This window comes from Colletes latitarsis, chromosome 10 (assembly GCF_051014445.1).
Source record: "Colletes latitarsis isolate SP2378_abdomen chromosome 10, iyColLati1, whole genome shotgun sequence".
Taxonomy (NCBI): Eukaryota; Metazoa; Arthropoda; class Insecta; order Hymenoptera; family Colletidae; genus Colletes; species Colletes latitarsis.
Window position 1 is genome coordinate 12,613,086 of NC_135143.1, and position 18,246 is coordinate 12,631,331.

At 35.6% G+C, this 18,246-nt stretch overlaps 2 protein-coding genes across 9 annotated transcripts; one reads left to right on the forward strand and one right to left on the reverse strand.

The window, feature by feature from the left end:
- Positions 1-31: 31 nt before the first annotated feature.
- LOC143347186 (uncharacterized) lies at positions 32-14,866 on the reverse strand. Of its 8 annotated transcripts, none has more exons than XM_076776162.1 (19): positions 14,586-14,866; positions 14,165-14,287; positions 13,788-14,036; positions 13,254-13,436; positions 12,853-13,188; positions 10,369-12,639; positions 9,654-9,794; positions 9,202-9,488; positions 8,454-9,133; positions 8,266-8,393; positions 7,669-7,722; positions 6,786-6,953; positions 6,013-6,081; positions 5,408-5,722; positions 2,000-5,338; positions 1,569-1,856; positions 1,240-1,419; positions 783-1,162; positions 32-707 (listed from the first exon to the last, which is right to left on the reverse strand). In XM_076776162.1, exons 1-19 carry the CDS (start codon positions 14,646-14,648, stop codon positions 587-589), a joined length of 9,375 nt encoding a protein of 3,124 aa, XP_076632277.1. In that variant the 5' UTR covers positions 14,649-14,866; the 3' UTR covers positions 32-586. The 8 variants fall into 8 exon arrangements, with proteins under 8 accessions (XP_076632277.1, XP_076632275.1, XP_076632274.1 ...); XM_076776160.1 differs by having other exon boundaries at positions 6,013-6,078; positions 7,669-7,725; XM_076776159.1 differs by having other exon boundaries at positions 7,669-7,725.
- A 1,253-nt stretch (positions 14,867-16,119) lies between these two features.
- Pch2 (pachytene checkpoint 2 protein) lies at positions 16,120-17,963 on the forward strand. The gene is made up of 6 exons (XM_076774370.1): positions 16,120-16,310; positions 16,478-16,631; positions 16,697-16,888; positions 16,957-17,181; positions 17,251-17,598; positions 17,663-17,963. Exons 1-6 carry the CDS (start codon positions 16,261-16,263, stop codon positions 17,948-17,950), a joined length of 1,257 nt encoding a protein of 418 aa, XP_076630485.1. The 5' UTR covers positions 16,120-16,260; the 3' UTR covers positions 17,951-17,963.
- The last annotated feature ends 283 nt before the right edge of the window (positions 17,964-18,246 follow it).

The window sequence follows — 18,246 nt, forward strand, 5'->3', positions numbered from 1 at the left end:
TGGCGGAAATTATTAATTCCTTTCTTGTTAATTCCATAAAAAGTCATTCCATACTTTATTCATAATATAAAAACGTACATATTGTCAATAAATAAATATTAGACACTTATTACAATTTACAAGGCACATGTTTGCATTCTTAAAAGGACTAACAATATAATTAAAACTATAGTTTATCGTAACTTTGGTAAAATGTGATAAATGAGTACGTTTATTTAGAACTAATGTATTTGTTCTTCTCTGTATTATTTAAAACAACGATACTAACGTAAATAGCACACGGTAGATTATGATAAAATAAACGTGCGAAGGCTTGACGCGTATTAACAATTGCAGTCTCTATGCTATAATTTCTATTTACACTCTGTAAGAAAAATACATGAAAGAAAGGATAAAATTTTAACAACATTTCTGACTAAAATGCCCCGTTTACAATTGTTTCCATCCGTCGACACAAATGGGAACAGCAATCCCATGCAAGCCATGCACTAGTGGTTGCATTTAAAATCATGATACTTCAATCACAGTCTCTGAGCATATTTCACGCTCGTATCTTAACGTTTACAGGACTTAGACGTTCGTAATACTATTCTGGAAGAATCTGACGACTCGCACACTCTACCATTGCTAAACCTAATGTCTCTTGAATATTTTTTAACCGTTGATAATACTGTTCAAGCGCAAATTCTCCAAAGCCACCATCACCACTGAAAGGGCAATCAAATTTTCCAAAATTAAAGTATTCGCTTTAATGTTAATATGCTCACAATATGTGTACTTACTTTGATGTCGGCTTTTCTCGAACGGGAGGCGAATGATTCGTAGTAACTTTTTGCACCGGTATAAATGCCTGATCCACATTCCATAATAACGTCTTGACCCCTATTCGTTTGCCGATAGATGACCTCAAAATCAGCCATTTCATTCTGTGTATACTGACGAAAACCAGCGCTGCACTCTTGAAACGTACTTTCGGCGATTTTTTATTACGACCCATGGTAGTATAAGATCGTTGTTCTTTAGTCAACTGAGACAGAATCGTTAACGTGTTTTCTTCTGAAAGCTGGTAACCGCCTACTATGGTTAATAAATAACGTTTCTGATACGTTAAGGCTTTCCGTCTACTTTCTGCTCGCATATATTTTCCATAGAAGTGGTGCAACTGCAGAAAACAAACATTATTATAGGCAAGTAAAAAAAGAAAATAGAAGGTAACTATATCGTGAAGCAACAAATTACCTTGTCCACATAATCTGGACTTAATGCGTTTACATCTTGAGAGCTTCTACTTCGCTTCACTTGAGCTTCAAGTAGTTTTACCCGTTGACTAAGTTGCTCCTTCTCTTCCCGTGCTTTAATGAGCTTTTCTTGAAGCACACTCTTTTCATTCGCGTACTTTTCATTGATATCGCTGAGATCCTATTAAGCAGAGTGTTGGTCATTAACCCTTTCGTTACAGTCATGTTGGCCATTGTACGGGATAATCAAGACATTTTACCGCGGGCAAAGTGTAACATTTGATACTTTGTATTATGCAAATTATTAGCTCCTTATTTAAGTTATATTACCTTGATTTTCTGTATAAATTTGGCAGGTACATTCTTCTCTCCTGTAAATTTGCTTTTCAATTCTTTTGAAAGATCTGATTCCCTTTTAATGGTCGCTCTCAGATCCTGTTGCAACTCGATTATTGTATCTCTTAACTTCTGCTCTTCGTCCTTGGAGGCGGACAATCTCTTAAGCAAATCTGTTTCTCTTTCTCTGAGAGTCTCCAAAGTTTCAGCTAGTTTCATTTCCCGTTCAAGGGATTCCGTTACTTCTCTCTTTGATTGTTTCATATCAGCCTCTAAATCCATCTATCCAAGAAAGAATCTCAATTAAAAAACTTTCAATTGCGTTGCAAATGGAACGTTATAAAATTAAAGTAATCTAAGAAGTTGGTAAGTTGCGAACTCGCAAACTCGCAAACTCACCAGTTCTCTACAGTATGTATACTAACCATAACTTCCCTCGCGTTATTTATTTCCCTCCTTAATGCCTTAAGCTCATTATGTTCGGTAGTACTTTGCTCCTGTCTTCTATTTTCTGTATCGGACATAGATTTGATCCTTTTTTGTAGCCACTCGCACTCCTTCTCTCGAGCCTTGAAATCCTCTTTGGTACGCCTGAGATCAGTTTGCAGATGGTCTTTGATTCCTTCGATCAAAGCCAGGCTACTTATCAGTTTCTCTTTTTCGTCTACTTCCACTTCTAACTGTTTCTCGAAACGACTCTTTTCCATCTGCAATTTCCTTACGGTATCTCTCAATTCCGCATTATTTCGCTCTGCTTTCTCAAAGTTTTCCACGAGGGTCAAGTATTTCTTCCGCTCGGTTTCCAAAAGGTCAGTCAGTTTTGGCAAGTCGTCCGCTTTCTGAGACTGTACGTGATCTTTCATCAAACTCAACTGTATTTCCAGACTTTCGTGTTCTTGACGTAATAACGAGAGGTCATTGCGAAGTTTCGCTTCGTTGTCCAGAGATGTCTTTAGCTTATGTTGAAGGAATTCGATCAACTCCGAGTCCTGAATATGTCCAGACTTCATCGCTCTATGCTCCTTCTCAATTTGAATCTTCAACGATCGGATTACGTTCTTCTCAGACGACAGTTCTTCGTCGAGTTTTGCCACTTTCTTAGACTCTTCCGCCAAATCTGATTTAAGTTGAAAGATCCGTCCTTCGTACTCCGCAATTTGACATTTAAGTATTCCTCTCTCGATCTCTAAATCATCTTTCAGATTCTTTAATTCTTCGTTGATTTTATTGGCTTGACTTAATTGCAATTTCAGTTCCATACCTCTTTGTACTCCTTCCTGATAATCTTGGTGCTGAGTATGTTTTTCTACTCTGCACGCATTATCCTCTGCGTCGCTTTCAATAGCATTCATAATTTGCCTGTCTAGGTGTGCTGACAAATTCAGTTCTCTCTGTACCATGTCCTCGATGTCAGTATCGTCCTGTAATCGTTGTGCAGATAATTTTAGGTCGGACAATTCGTGGCTCAACTTTTCTACCACGTCTCGTAATTCAGCGTTTAGTTTTCGTTCGTCTTTCAGTTTCCTTCTTAATTCCACCACGTTTCCAGATTCCTTCATTTTGTTCTGTATCGTCTCCAAAGCCCTATGCAAGCTTTTGCTGTCGTCACTCATCTGACGTATAACTTTATCCTTTTCCTTCAAATATTCCTGCAAATGATGTATCTCTTGATCCTTCTCATTTGAGGGTGAAGATGTTCCTGAGAAGCTGCTACGTCTAGCCATATCTTCCAATCGTCTGATGATTTGATCTCTATTATTCAGACCTTCCCTCAGTCTCTGAATCTCGTTCTGACACTCCATGATCTCCTGCTTAGACGATTGATATTTGGTCTTAAACTCGTATAGCTGTTTGTTCTCGTTCTCTATCTCGATGTTGCGCGTTTGAATAGTTTCAATAGTGATATCTTTCTCAAAGATCGCGTCCCTCAGATTTTGTAATTCCTTTATCCTTTCCTGTAACAAAGCACTGAATTTTCTTGCCTGTTCTTGTGCCTTTTCTTCCGTGTCCTTCAGTTTTGTATTTTCCAAATTTAATTCCATTATAATTTTCTGATTCACTTGCATTCTATTCTTGTGCTCTTCGATCTCTTCGATTTTCAATTTTAAAACATTCTCTATTTCCTGCAAATCTTTCTTTATTTTACTTTCGGACGCATGCGACAACTCGTATTGGTTCTGATAGAAGCATTTGTCTCTCGCGAGTGTCTCGACCACTTCCCTGAATTCCAGCTGCTGTTCTTCGTAAAGTTTTTGCAAAGCCATCAAGTCTGTCTCGCGTTTTTCTAGAATCGTTGATTTCATCTGTAACTCCTCCCGCACAGTTTGCAATTGATTCTCCAGGTTCTCTATTTCCTTAATTGTCTCGTTAATGGAAGTCTGCGTATGCTTTATCGATGTAACATACAATTTGTTCTCATTATTGCTTTCATTTCTACCATCTGATTCCCTTTCTGGGGACTCATGTATCTTGTTGTTCCCTTGTCTCGATTGTAAGACATGATCTGTCTCGTCCATCGATACGCTGTTCCTGGAAGTTTTTGATTCAAATCCACTATGTAACAATTCCATACCTACAGATGGCTGATTAGGTGTGGCTGACGAACTCTGAGAATGAGATCCAAGATCCAGAGGCGGCACTTGTATGACCATGTTAGTAGTATTAATTAAAGGCACCATAGACTCGTCTGCGTTTTTAGACGACATAAGTGAACTAGGAACTTTGAAAGCAGACATATCGGGAAGTATTTGATTTACGCTCATCCCTCGAATAGCTTCTGTCGTTTCTTCGCATTCCGAATGAAGAGACAAAATATCACTCAACGTACGAGCACTATTTTTTGGGTCTACTTGTCGCGCCAACTCTCGTAATTGCGTTTCGTCCAAATTTAAGGAGGAATATAATTCAAGTTGTTTCTCTTTTTTGGATAAATGTTCCTTCAGATGATCTATTTCTTCGTTCTTGTCTGCCAACATACTATCGATCAACCGTGGTAACTCTAACTGAGCGTGTTCTTGGACACCGACCTGTGCCTGTAAAATTCTCTTTTCTTCCTCGGCAACTTCCAAATGTTCTTTCAATTTTTGGATTGTAGAGCCCTCCACTTGCACGATATTTGCAATTTCTGCTTCTTTCTCTTGCAACAGCTGATTAACTCTGTCCAATTGATTCTTCATATCCTTCAACTCCAAATCTTTGTCGGCAATGATTCGTTCTAACGACTCAAATTTCGTAGTGGCTTCGTGAAGTTGCAATTCTAAACGCGACGTAGCCTGTCTTTGAGCAAACGGGGCATTTTGTTTATGTTGTTCCAATCGGCCACGCATTGCTTCTATTTGGAACAACTGTTCGGATGCAGTTTGCTGCAAGATCTCTTGTTCAGCCTGTAGATCCTCGTTCTGATTCTTGAGAGACGACACTTGCATTTCTAAATCCTTGATTCTCTTGAACACAACTTCTTCGGCCCTGGCATGTTTCATCATTTTCTCCTTGAGTTTGAGCAATTGATCGAGAGGCAACATCGGCGGTAAAGTAGGATCGTCCGGAGTAGGACAACGCGACGCATCTATCTGTTCTCTGATGGAAACATCTTCACTTGGTTGACTCAAACTCAAATTAGAGCTACACATATGAGCAGATTCTAAATCTTTGATCCTCTTGTCCAATTGTATTTGCATCTCGCGAAGTTCTGTTTTCATTTGCTTTAACGCAGCAGAATTGACGTTAAACTGCTCCGAACTTAACTTGTGCTTTTTTAATTCCTCCTTGAAAATTATATTTGTTAAATAAAAAAACATACTCTAGAAAAGCTTAATAAGTTCTCCAGAACTTACCTGTAACAGACTTATATGTTCGTTGAGATGTTTACTTTCACTACCCATTTTAATCGAATCCAGTTCCTGTACCAATTCATGTTGGTTCTTAGTTTGGACCGCGATCACTGTTTCTAGTTGATTTATTTGAATTTGCAATGATTCTTCTTTCTCTGTCTTTATTTGTAGTTGCTGTTCCAAATCAGTAATGATTTCTCTGAGCACCCAGATCTTATCGACAGCTGCTTTCAATTCACTCTCAGTTTCTGTTTTTTTGGCCTCTGTGTCCGATATAAGGGAGGACATCTCTCGCATCTGAGACTCTAGAGCCTCCACCTGAATTTCGTTCAATTCTTTGATAAAAGTTTTTAACTATTATTTCAATCTATATAACCACAACCATAACTAGTTATGAAGAAGCACCACCAACGTGTAAAGCATACAAGTATTTTGTTAAAGTGAATGTCATGTTCAGATACAAGCTTCCAAACCAAATATAATTGCATGCATAAAAACTAACTTGATTTTTATTAAAGTAAAATCTATATTTTATACTGTCTACCATCCTGTATATCTGAAATCCTGTCGAATATACTGATCAATATAATAAATAGAATACAACTCACAGCTATATTGATGTCAGATGCTTGAAGCACAGGGACGTCTGACGTTGGTTCAGGTGATAGTGTAGTCTGCTTTGTGCAACAAACAGAAAACCGAAACCAGAGTGCAGGAAAACTCGTGTTAATACAATTAGTGACAATGCGTGTTATAAGCTGTCTAATTACAGTATAGTACAGATCAGTATTTCTCAAACTTCATCTTTCCGCGAACCATTTTAAAGAAAATATTTTGGTGGATCTATGTTTACCAAAGCAATGCACAGAACTAAATGTGAAAATATTTAGCGTGTAATATTATAATACGTTTTTATTCATCTCCCCCTGCCAAGGTTTGCATGATCGCTATTTGAGAAATGCTAATATACATAACGACGGCTATAAAAACAAAATAAATTGACATGTAAATTCCCATAAATTATCGATTAGCTGAATTGTTTTTAAATATTTAAAAAATCAGGAAAGATTATGAGAAAAAAACTCAATCCAAAACAAATAAAAATTATTAATTTAAAGGTTTAGCTCTTATACTTGACTTTCGTGTAACCATACAATTAAATTACAACTAAACCAACAATTATAAGTAGTATTTTATATTTGTTTAATTTCCAAAAAAGCAGTCACCTTGAGTGCGTATAATTATTTCAGTATAAATTGTATACCGTTTTAGTTGAAGGAATAATTTTAATTTTATATATTTCGTATGCGTTTCAAAACTGCGTCCACCCTTGATTGTCCTTTCTTCTTTTGTAACGAATACAAAATATTCATAAACGTACCTCGGATGTGATGCGTAGATCCCGTTCCTTTTCGCGTTCACGATCTTTAAGTTGTTCTTGCAAAATATGTATTTGCTTCGTGGTTTCATCTCGTTCAACTTCTCTCTCGCTTGCCTGTTCATCCAAGAATCTTCGTGTTGCTTTTAATTGTTTATCTGCTGCCTCGATCTATACATTTTTGAAATATTAAAATTGATGTTGAAGTCAACTTAAAAAAAAAAAAAAGGTAATAATCGAATAATTTATAAACCACACATTGAATTTAAAATCAGTAATAAATGTCTGTTAAAAAAATACTGTTAAATAAATACATAATAAAATTTGAATACATCATCAACGCAAAATATTAGTTCACATCCGATAATGAGTAAAATGCAATTGCAGTGTACACTATAAACTGCATGCCTCTATAATTTAAAGAAGAATGCATTTATGCAAAACAAAAAAAAAAGCATTCGAGAGGAATATTCTACAAAATTTAGTTCTGTATTGTGAAATAGTCTATCTTTTTCGAGTCGCATCTAACATTTAGTGTTTTACTGCTATTAAAAAGATTGTATAATTATCATAAATTGCTAGAATAGAAAAGTTACTTTACAGTATTGATTAGATACATGCAAAATAAAAATAAAAAAACAATACACCATAATTATACATGCTGTGGTTAATTGTTAGGAAGTTACTGTTATTTTCTGTTATGATTGTTGTATTATGAAATCAGAATGGTGTGACGATTAGTGAATTTCCAGGCGCAGCGTTTTATGAGAATAGAATAGATTCATAGCGTTTTCAATTTACCGTTAAAAATTGCTCAAATGCGGTTAAAATTACGATTAACTTACGGAGCAGCTTTTAAAATAGTATTAGTATTTCTATAATTTACCTTTCGGCGGCAAACCCTGTGAATGTATGGGGGAGGAGTAGGTTCTAAAGGCACCTGCTGGCAAGATAACAGAACGCCGATCAATTCTTTAAAAACTGCATCACAGAGCCATAAAATTTTACCCGTCGAATTTTTTCATTAAAATATATATACATTTATTCATAATATTTGTAATAAATATTTTTCGTCACTTTGTGTTATTTGAACAAAATTGTATTTGTTATCTGAAATATTTCTCTTTAAACAACCAATTAATACGTATTTAATTAAGAATTAATCAAAACGAATAAACTTAGAAAACTTTTCATCTTTAATCGGAACAAAAAGTTGGATGAAAATATAGATATACGAATAATGAGACTGAATATGGTAGAACACCGTGATTTTACTATTCGCTATGAACGATAATATCTTGTGCAATATACGAATACTAAAGCTCATAGATACAGATAAAACATGAATATTATGAACTACCAAATACATAACTCATTTTCAATATGCAATACACCACAATTTCGTCTTATGTAGCATACCAATTCTATGTAATGAAAATTCATGCAATTGGTGCACTCATCGGAGGAGAAACATTAAATTTACCTGTTGTTGCAGGTCTTCTTTCTCTTTTCTTGCATCTTCCATTAATTTCTCACTTTGCCTGCACAATTCCTCTATCAGTTGTAACAGTTCTGTACTGTCTCCCCCTCCGTTCGATAATACATGCCTCGCTAAAAAATGAGTAACACTTACAAACGATATTTATCATGGAGTAGACTTGACAATTTTACCTTTTTCTTGTAGTTGTGAGAAGTCCTGCAGCGTAACTTCGCTGTTAACTTCGTCGTTCTCTCCATACCCTTCTGTTATGATTTCTTTCTTATTTTCCAGGTTGATCAACTTTCTCTGGAGATCAAGGATCGTAACTTTTAGTTGCTCCGTTTCTTCTTGGTAACCTACGATCAGGGATTCTGCATGGTGTAACTTCAAAGTAAGCTCCTCGTTCACTTTATTTATCCATGTAATCTGCTTTGCAAGTGTGCTACGTCGATCACCATCAGTGGTCAATGTAGTACCGAGAATTTCAGCGCTTTCGGCCTTCAAACGACGTATGCAATTGTTCAATTCTTGTTTTAGTTTCTCAGTAATATCATCATTTTCCTTCATTATAGTTGGCAAGTTTTCGGTATCGCTGTTTATTATAGATATTATTTCGGTAGTTTGCGGAGCGAAATGAACTCTCTGAATCCTTATCTGCGAAGAATTTAACGTAGTGCTAGATTCTTGACTTTCCAATTTTTGAATTTCCTCAACCTGAGCAGGCTTTTCGCTACTAACACTATCGCATAATTGTCTTTTAAGAACTTCAATGGTAAGAGTGTTATTTACTTCTTCTTCGCATATAACGAAGTACTTTATTAACTCTTCGACCAAAGTCTTGAGAGTGGCACATGTTTTACTCAAACTATTTCTGTTGGATAAAAATGGAAAATGTATAGGGTCTCATAAAAATATTTAATCCTGTTAAGATGTATATACCTTTCTTCAAGAATTTTGCGATCCACGTGTAAAATTTTGTTGGAATCTCGTTTTCCGTCATAACTAGGACCACTGTCTACCCTAATTTTACTCAGTTCCTCTTGATGACGATCAATCATTCTGGCTACGTTACGCGAATGCTCCTCTTTCAAACGACATAGTTCTGCAGTATGTGTTTCTTTCAGCAACTGCATTTCACGTTTTGCATTGTTGGTAAGTTTATCACGCAATTCTAGTAACTCTGACGACCAATTGTCCTCTGCGTCCGACTCAACCATTAAAAGCGCCTGTTTAATAAATGGCATCAATGTAAAAACAGTATATTAATTCACTATAAACACTATGTTCAAATAAATTTAACCAAGCCCTATTTCTTGCAAGGAAAAAATGTACTTCTTCTGTTTTCTGCAAAATAGTTTGTCAGAAATTCGTGTGTTTAAATCTAAAGCTACCTGAATTTGTTCTTGAAGCGCATTGACAATATCCACTTTAGCTAGTGCAACTTGTTCTTCCAATTGATGGTTGTAGGCCGCTCGCAGTTGCGTTAATTCACCGTTTTCCAACGCACCCGCATCCCATTCTGTTTGACAATGCTGCATGCACACATGTATGATCACACAATAGCATGTTAGTTACAAGAGAAACTATACGTCGCGATTCTATTTAGTTTGAAGGAACTTCTTAAGTTCCAAATCCGTAATTTCTTTCCAACTACACACTCTATTAATTAGAAACTACTCAAACATGATCCTATAGAATTACAATTCTTTAAAGCAATAAGTCCTACTCGCAACTTAGATGACCGAAATTGTTTAAACGCTGATCTTTTCCAAACACAAATTAAGAAAACATATACATAGATTACATTCATTACAAATTGAAATATCATGCATTTCTCTCAAAACTATTTGGGTCTTTTTAATTCTATTTCAACAAACTATTCCCTTCTACCGAGATAAAACATACCAACTATAAAGTGAAACCTCCTGGTTACAGAGGTTCACTGTATAGCAAAAGAGCAAACAAAAAAATGTATATTTTTGTTTTATATTAAACAACTTTTTCACACAAAGAAAAGTACTCAGCCATTAACACAAAAAGTAACACACATGAAGTTCGTTAATTACATAAATAATAAGTATAAACACATTTAAATATTGCACTTACCTCATTCACCGTATTTCGTAAAAATTCATGCCTCTCTCCCCTGCTATCATACAGATCTCTTTCATACCTATTTTTCTGATCTTCTAAAACTTTTTCATAATGCAATTTTATATCCTGCACTTCAATTATTCTATTTTTCAATTCTTGTTGCAGAGCTTTAATGGTTGTCTCATATTCAAGCTCAGACTTATTAAGACTGTTAAAATTGTTTTTATTAAGCTGCAAATTTTCATCCCCTAATGGAGAAGTAACTCTCGAACTACGTTCAGAAATGTTTGAAACGTTCAAACAGTCGCCAGCACCTCCAAAATATAAACCTTCTGTTAAATCTGCCACCTCACTGTCATTATCAGACATTTTCTTAGATTGTTGGCTAAATATTTCTTCAGAATATTGCTTCTCCATTAGCAAACATTTCTGCTCGAAGTACATTCGTAATTCTTCCATTTCTTTTGCGTGGCGCATCTCCAATTCAGCTTTCAAATCATACAGTTCGGTAGTACCTCCTTTTACGCTTAATGCTAATGTTTGCACTTTTTTAATTTCTGCCGCAGTTTCAGCTTTTATCGCATTTATCTGTTCATTATGAACGCAAATCAATGCCTCGATCTCTTTGTGCAACGACTCTTTGTCTGCTCTCAATTGATTCACAAATTCTTGTATCGAATGAATGCTTTCCAGTTTCTTCTTCAAAATTCTATTTTCTTCCAATGCACGTTCTTTTTCGATAGACAAATCCTCCGAGAGCATAGAATAACGGTTTAATTTGTTTTTAACTTCCTCATAATCGACCAGTTTTTCCTTCAAACGTTCTAACTCCTGTAACAATGTCTCATTTTCTTCTGTCGCCGCTGCAAGCTTCGCTTGCACAAGCGTTGTTTTCTTAGTGTCAAGCTCTTCGTTATTCTCGTAGAAAGCTTTATTCGTGTCCGTACTTTGATCGTGCGTTGTGTTCATAGAAGCATTCATGGTTTTATTTAAATGAAATTGCTTCATTAGATTACTACTATAACTTGACGTTGGCGTTGAAACGTCAAGTTTGCTGTCGCTTGATGCTAATGTTTGATTCAACTTCTCTTCCACCTCTGCACACTGAGCCCACGCGATGGCCAATCCATTTTTCAGGTCTTGACACTCCTCCTCCGACTTCTTAAGCTTTTCCGTCAAATCATATATGTTTTTCGTAGATTCTGCGAGTTCCATTCCTTTTTGTTCGAGTGACATTTTAAGGTTTTCGATCTCCTGTTGGTCCTCTTCAGTTTTATACAATAATTCACTGACAGCATCTCTTTTACTTTGACCAGACAATCTATTCTGCTCAATCGTTTGTAAAGAATTCTGACCATCCGGCTCATTCTTTTTCAACAGGCTGAGCTCGGACTTGTATTTATCACACATATTCTTCATGTCCTTCAACTGTTTCTCGTATGACTTTTTAGTGAGATTTGCTTCGTCTAGCTCCGCTTTCGTTTTGCGGACATCATTTTCGAGGCCATCTATTCGATTAACTAGAAGCTTCTCCAACTCTGCTTTCTCTTCGAGTTTCTGCTTTGTTAATTGATATTGAATCGCCACTTCGTCGAAAGTTTGATAACTGGTTTCGTTTAATTCGCTCAGCGTGCTTATGTTTATACCACTCAGTCTTGACAAGGATTTTTCCAAGTCATAAATTTTGTTGTTCAAAGTTCGTTCGTGAACTTGACTGTTCTCGATCAACGACTGAGCTGCAGAGTATCTCGACGACAAGTCATCTAGTTTGAACTTCAAACCTTCATTCTCGACTTTCATCGTCGCAGCGTCTGTTAAAGCTTGCTCTAAAGAACGTTCTATGCTTTCTTTTGATTCTAGAATTGCAGTTACAGCAACGTACTTCGAAGTCATTTCTTCCAATTGCAGTTTATGCAATTTGATTTGCTCGGCAAGCATTTCTTTTGCCTTCAGATGGTCCAACTCTTGCGTGCGTCGTGATTTCTCATATTGCACTTTTAGCTCATTTAGTTTCGATTTGTATTGACTTACTTCGGCTTGAGCTGTTTGCTGAGATTCCGAGCGATTCACTAATTCTAATTTTAGAGCCTCAACAGTTTTTTTATAGTGACTCATTTGAGCTTGGAAAATTGAAAGCTCTTTGGCATGCCTGGTTTCCAAATCGGGTAACTCTTTGTTTAAACGATCAGCCAGCATTTTATTTTCTTCCTTCAACTGTTTCAATAGGTCTTCGTACTTCTCCTGAATATTCATAATTTCTATCTCTTTTTTCGCTGATATCTCCTGAAAAATAATATGCAACACATGATCTCGAGACGTCCAAGGCAAAGCTTGTATGTACAATAAATAAAGAAAAACGATTAATCGATCTTAATTAAGCTTGTGTATTTTAAATCTGGGTCATCTTTCAATTCCTTATTCTTAAGTCATTATTAATTGCTTTTCTTTATTTATACAAAGCTATTGATAAAAGGAAAATAATTTCACTTAGCATACTTTTAACTCCTGTTGATGACGCGTCGTATTCATATTAGTTTCGGCCGTAAATTTTTCTAGAATATGTTGCATGTCCTGCTTTATTTTGTCAACGCGCGCCTCATACTGTTTCTGCTGCTCCAAAGTCTCAGCAATGTTTAAATTTTTGTCAGCTGCGCCACTACGAATTTTTTCGTTCAAATTGTTTATTTGCAATTTGTAATCACTGATTTCAGCGTTTCGCGTTTCTTTCTCCATTTCTAGCATCTGTACGTGTTCTTGAATTTGTGCCAATTGGCTGGTCAATTTTTGTATTAACGACCTTTGATCACTTAAAGTTGTTTCTAAGATATCATTCTAGAAAAAAAATCAATCCATGCATGAAAATTCAAGATCCTCACAATCTTTTTCACAATGCTTACCTTTTCTTGCAAATCCATATCATTTACTGTGCCAGCATTACTCTTGCTGGGTATCTGTATGGCATTCATAGAACTCAATTGATTAACAAGAGTATCTCTAGAAGATAATGACTGTTGTAAGGACCATGTCAGTTCTTCTATCAGGTTATCACGTTGATTTATTGCTTTCTCAAATTCTTGCAACTGTTTAACAAATGCACAACTATTAGCATATACTGTGTACATAAATAAACCTCTCAACATTTTTTCAGATAACTATAGTAGTGCCCACATAAGTGTCCGCGGTTATCCCCTCTAATTCTTAAAGGTCAAGCGGCTTCGAAGATCGAGCGTGTCGAGCGTAATTTGACACCGATCGTTATCGATACATTGTATACATGGTTTCAGGTGTCAACCATTGTATCTCACTCGCATTTATCCTCTTTCCTTATCTCTGTTGAATTCTAAGAAGTAACTTTGCCCGCATAAATGATCGCGACCGGGCCCGAGCACGGTCACTTAAGTGGGCACTACTGTATTAAGGATATAATATACCTTTGTATGATACAAGGATATAATATCTCTGCCGTGTATACTGCTTTGTGAGGAATTTGGAGACGAAGCCTCTGCTCTTAAGTGATCTATCTCTGCATGTAAAGCTTCAACTATGGCCTCTTTTCCCTGTAGTAACTCTTCTAATTGAGCTACCCTTCCTGCTAGACCTTCCAAATCACCATCTGCTTCCCCTTCGCTCATACTAACACTACTTTGTGTAATATCTCTTGAAGAAACACCCTCGTGCACCTATATTTTAGCAAAATAATATTTCTGTACCTTCTTAAACAGTTTACATGTATTGATAGAATATCTCGTATAATATCCATATAAAGTATAAATAAATTTATGATCATTTTCTTGAAAGTTATTCTTACATAAGGCTCTCTGTGTCCTAAAGATTTATCATTATGGAAAGATTCTATATCGGATGCTTCGTCCGTTTGACTATGGCCTGAGCTTTTAGCTTTGTTAGCCCTTTCTGCCTTGTATTTTTCCAACTAAAATCAATATGATTTTTATTCTGAATGAGCAGGGCTTCTATTATAAATATTGTACAAAATTCAATAACTATACAAAGGAGAATTTTTTATCAAAGCTAATTTGTACATGTTCCAAGGAACTCCCTTCCCTTTAACAAGGGGCATAACAATCAACGATTAAATGTTCTTTAATTCGTGTTATTGTAGTACAAAATGGGCGAAAAAATAACATCATAAGTCTAATAAAACTGAATAGATTGACCTTAGAGACATGAAATAGATAATGTTAAACAAAGAGAGACATTGTTTGACCTACCATCTCTCTGCCCGCCTCCAAAGAGCGTCGTCTACGCTCATCGTCGTCATTTGCTTTACTCATTTAACGAATAAAATGATATCAATGATTGTTTAATTAATTATTTAAGGATAAAACGATCTTAATTATTAACTAAAGAACAATTATCAGTTCGATCGACATCCGCTACATTTCAAACCACATGTTTCAATCGATCACTGTGAAATTCCGTGAAACGTTTGTTGACCGTTGTCGATTTATAAAAATACGAATTAATATAGCGTCCGGTACTGCACCATAGATCTTTGATTAGATAGATCGTGATCTATCGTCGTAACGTAGTACGATGGAAGCATTTTCAACGAAGTTACTAAACATTTCAAGTATTGCGTCCCGATCGGCAGTCTAGGGGGATAAGGGGGTGGGTTGGTGCCCGTGGAGCGCTGAACCGCTCTGCTCGGCGAGGCACGCAAAATAAAATTTAAAAAATTTTCATATGTAACTTGAACGATTTCATTTATTCAGACTTTTCGATAATTTCGATGTTTGCTCTACTGTCTCGAGAATTGATCTGCTCTTCCGCAAAAATCTTCTCGAGATCCTCGGCGTTCGTCTCTTCTCCAGGAAAATTCTAGATCCCGTTCTACCCCGTTCGTCAGGATCTTCTTCGATCGGCGATCCACCCCCGAGACGCGTGAAGGTAGGAGCTACGCGGCCATATTCGTAGGGGGCGTTATATGTACTAAGTATAAATTCACGCGATAGCGTAACAGTACAATCACTATGAACGATCATATCTATGGACGTAGAAAAATAGGGAGCTTTGAATGTTTACAATAACTGAACTTTAAAATTAGGTACCCAGGAAACATTAGACATATTACAAAATGACAAGTATTCTATTGATCTACAGAACATTTCTACTTATTAGATAGGGAAAATGATGTGACAATGAACGTATTGTTACGTCTCGTTTTCGTCGGCATTGGTAAAAAAGGATTTCCCTAGACTTACTTGGTTTAATATTCCTCCGAGGGCGGCGTGCCGACCTGGCAAAGGTATTCCACATAATCAGAAAAGTTGGAGATCTCTGTGCTCCAGTCTCCCTGCAATATCAGGAATCCCCGAGTATCACCGGCTGAGACTTTGCGCCCAGGAGCGTTCTCATGCTACTCCGGTCACCTACGCCGGATGTAGATAACATTCTTTGATTTGTTTACTGACAATCACGTTCGGCTAATATCCCACGTCTAGTTCGCTTCGAAGGTACATAAAATCTATATTTTTTAATCCTACGAGTGCTTAAACTCTCCGCAATCTAGTTACTTACTATCTAGTAACTAACTATTCGTAATATAGGGACGAGGGGCCAGAGTGGGGAGACGTACGCTACACGGACGTTACAATATGTAGCAAAATTTGAGTTGGTAATTTTTTCGAATTTCGATTGTGACTTATACTTAGTGATTTTAAGTTTTGAGTCAATTTTATTCAACCAGTTATATATTCTGTTATATATTGTGAATCACGCATAAGTATTTCCACCAGTGTACCAGAGTGGAGGGATAATTTCCGGTAGAGGAGGGGACAAACAAATTGAATATACGAAGTTTAATTCAGAAATTAATAGAAATTAGTTTTGCAACATTGGTCCAAAGATTTTATTGTTTTAAAACGTGTATAGAACAATAATAAGATGGAAGGTTCCAAAGTATTGCATGTAGAAATATGTCAAAAAGCCATCAGGTATTACCGGTTCTTTGTTAACGAAAATTTGCATTTTTGGTTTTACAATGAATAATTTATCTTCACATCTTAATGAAAATATTTGTCAAATTCTTCATATATAATTCTAAAAATCGTGTTAATCAACATGTTTTTTAAATATTGCTTACACAATGTTTTACTTTCAGTTCGTTAACTAATACGGAAATAAAGGAGATGGTACATGAAGAGATAAAAAAATTGGAGGATGTTCAATTAGAAACTATTATGTATGGATACAATTTCTCATATCCTGTAAAAGATCATGTTAATTCAATAGTATATTCTCCCAGGCATTGGAAGGTAATATATTAAAAACAAATGAATTTTGGTAGAATATTTTATTGGAATAAATTTTATTCTTAAAGAGAGGTCACATGAAAGTACAAGAAGCCATTTTAAGATTTCATGTGTATAAATTAACCGAAGAAGATGCAGCTACAGAAGTGATAGAAAATGATAGTGAAAATTTGCCAGTATCTTCTCATTGGATTTTGCCTACAAGAGAATTTCATCATCTGTGGGAAAATCTTTATTTTGATTCTAACATAAAAGAAGATGTTAGTTGAAATTGTTATCTATTTCAATTTATAATAATTTTTGTAACGTATACAAAGATTTTTTTCAGTTGTTATGCTATGTGGAAACATCAATGTTATTTTCACGTCACAATGTTAATTCTAACATTATAAGCTGTAATAAGGTAGTGTTATTACACGGACCTCCAGGTACTGGTAAAACTAGCCTGTGCAAAGCTATTGCACAAAAAGTAGCTATTCGTGGGATGGGATTTACTCACGTCGAATTTGTTGAAATAAACAGTCACAGTCTATTTTCAAAGTGGTTTTCAGAGGTGACTTACTACTTGTGTACCAAGTAAATTATTTTAACAAATCCGAGATTAAACTTTGACTATTTTCAGAGTGGAAAATTAGTTATGAAATTATTTTCCGAAATGAAGCGTATTCTCGAAAATTCTGAAGTATTAGTTTGCATTCTGATCGATGAAATAGAATCGTTAGCACATGCTCGTAATTCGTACAGTAATGGAGTAGAACCCACTGACTCTATAAGAGTAGTGAATGCCTTACTAACGCAACTGGATATAATAAAACGATACCCGAATGTTTTAATTCTGACTACTAGTAATTTAGTAAAAGCCATTGATTTAGCGTTTATCGATAGAGCAGACATAAGACAGTATATTGGCCATCCTAGTTCTGAAGCTATATATAAAATTTATGCTTCTTGCATTAAAGAGTTGATGAGGGTAAATGCATATATTTTCTTATGTGTGTTTTATTAATTGCATTACTTACACATTAATATTTCAGGTATCTCTGCTAGAGTCCAAAGAAATTTTTGATTTTCCTTACTTAGAAAAATTAGGCTTCGAAGAAAACTCTCAAACAAAGGATAGCCTTAAATTAATGAAACTTAGTCAGGAAAGTCTCGGGCTTAGCGGACGAATTTTAAGGAAAATACCATTTTTAGCTTATGCAACGTTTTTGCTCGCGAAATCGCACACATTGTGTCTACTTTTAGAAACCATGCATCTAGTTGTTATAAAACAAAATAAAGAGAAGACAGATGATGTCGTTAAAGCATTGAGAAATTTGTAATAAAAGTATTCTGTTAGTATGTACCATGTGTGTCTATAAAATATAAGTACATTTTTTTTTATGTCAAAATAAAATATCCTTAATAAAATATTGTAAATGAAAATAACTTATAGTCCGCATTAAGCTATTAAAATACTACGAATATTCAAGTATATTTCCATTCAAATGAAAAGATCATAAATATTTTTAATCATTTTGAATTTCCCGCCGTTCGATTACTAAACACGTTCGTCTCTGTGTTAACCGCTTATCTAGAATCGTGATAGTTTATGGCGCATGAACGTCGTCGTACGCTC

Bases quoted from the DNA above. Each gene is read 5' to 3' on its own strand.
- LOC143347186 (XM_076776159.1), bottom strand. From the start codon at position 14,648: ATGAGTAAAGCAAATGACGACGATGAGCGTAGACGACGCTCTTTGGAG. The intron at 14,037-14,164 runs GTAAGAATAACT...GCTAAAATATAG, and splicing joins TAGGACACAGAGAGCCTTAT to GTGCACGAGGGTGTTTCTTC. The intron at 1,857-1,999 runs GTTAGTATACAT...TTTCTTGGATAG, and splicing joins ATAACGCGAGGGAAGTTATG to ATGGATTTAGAGGCTGATAT.
- Pch2 (XM_076774370.1), top strand. From the start codon at position 16,261: ATGGAAGGTTCCAAAGTATTGCATGTAGAAATATGTCAAAAAGCCATC. The intron at 17,182-17,250 runs GTGACTTACTAC...GACTATTTTCAG, and splicing joins TTTCAAAGTGGTTTTCAGAG to AGTGGAAAATTAGTTATGAA. The intron at 17,599-17,662 runs GTAAATGCATAT...TTAATATTTCAG, and splicing joins GCATTAAAGAGTTGATGAGG to GTATCTCTGCTAGAGTCCAA.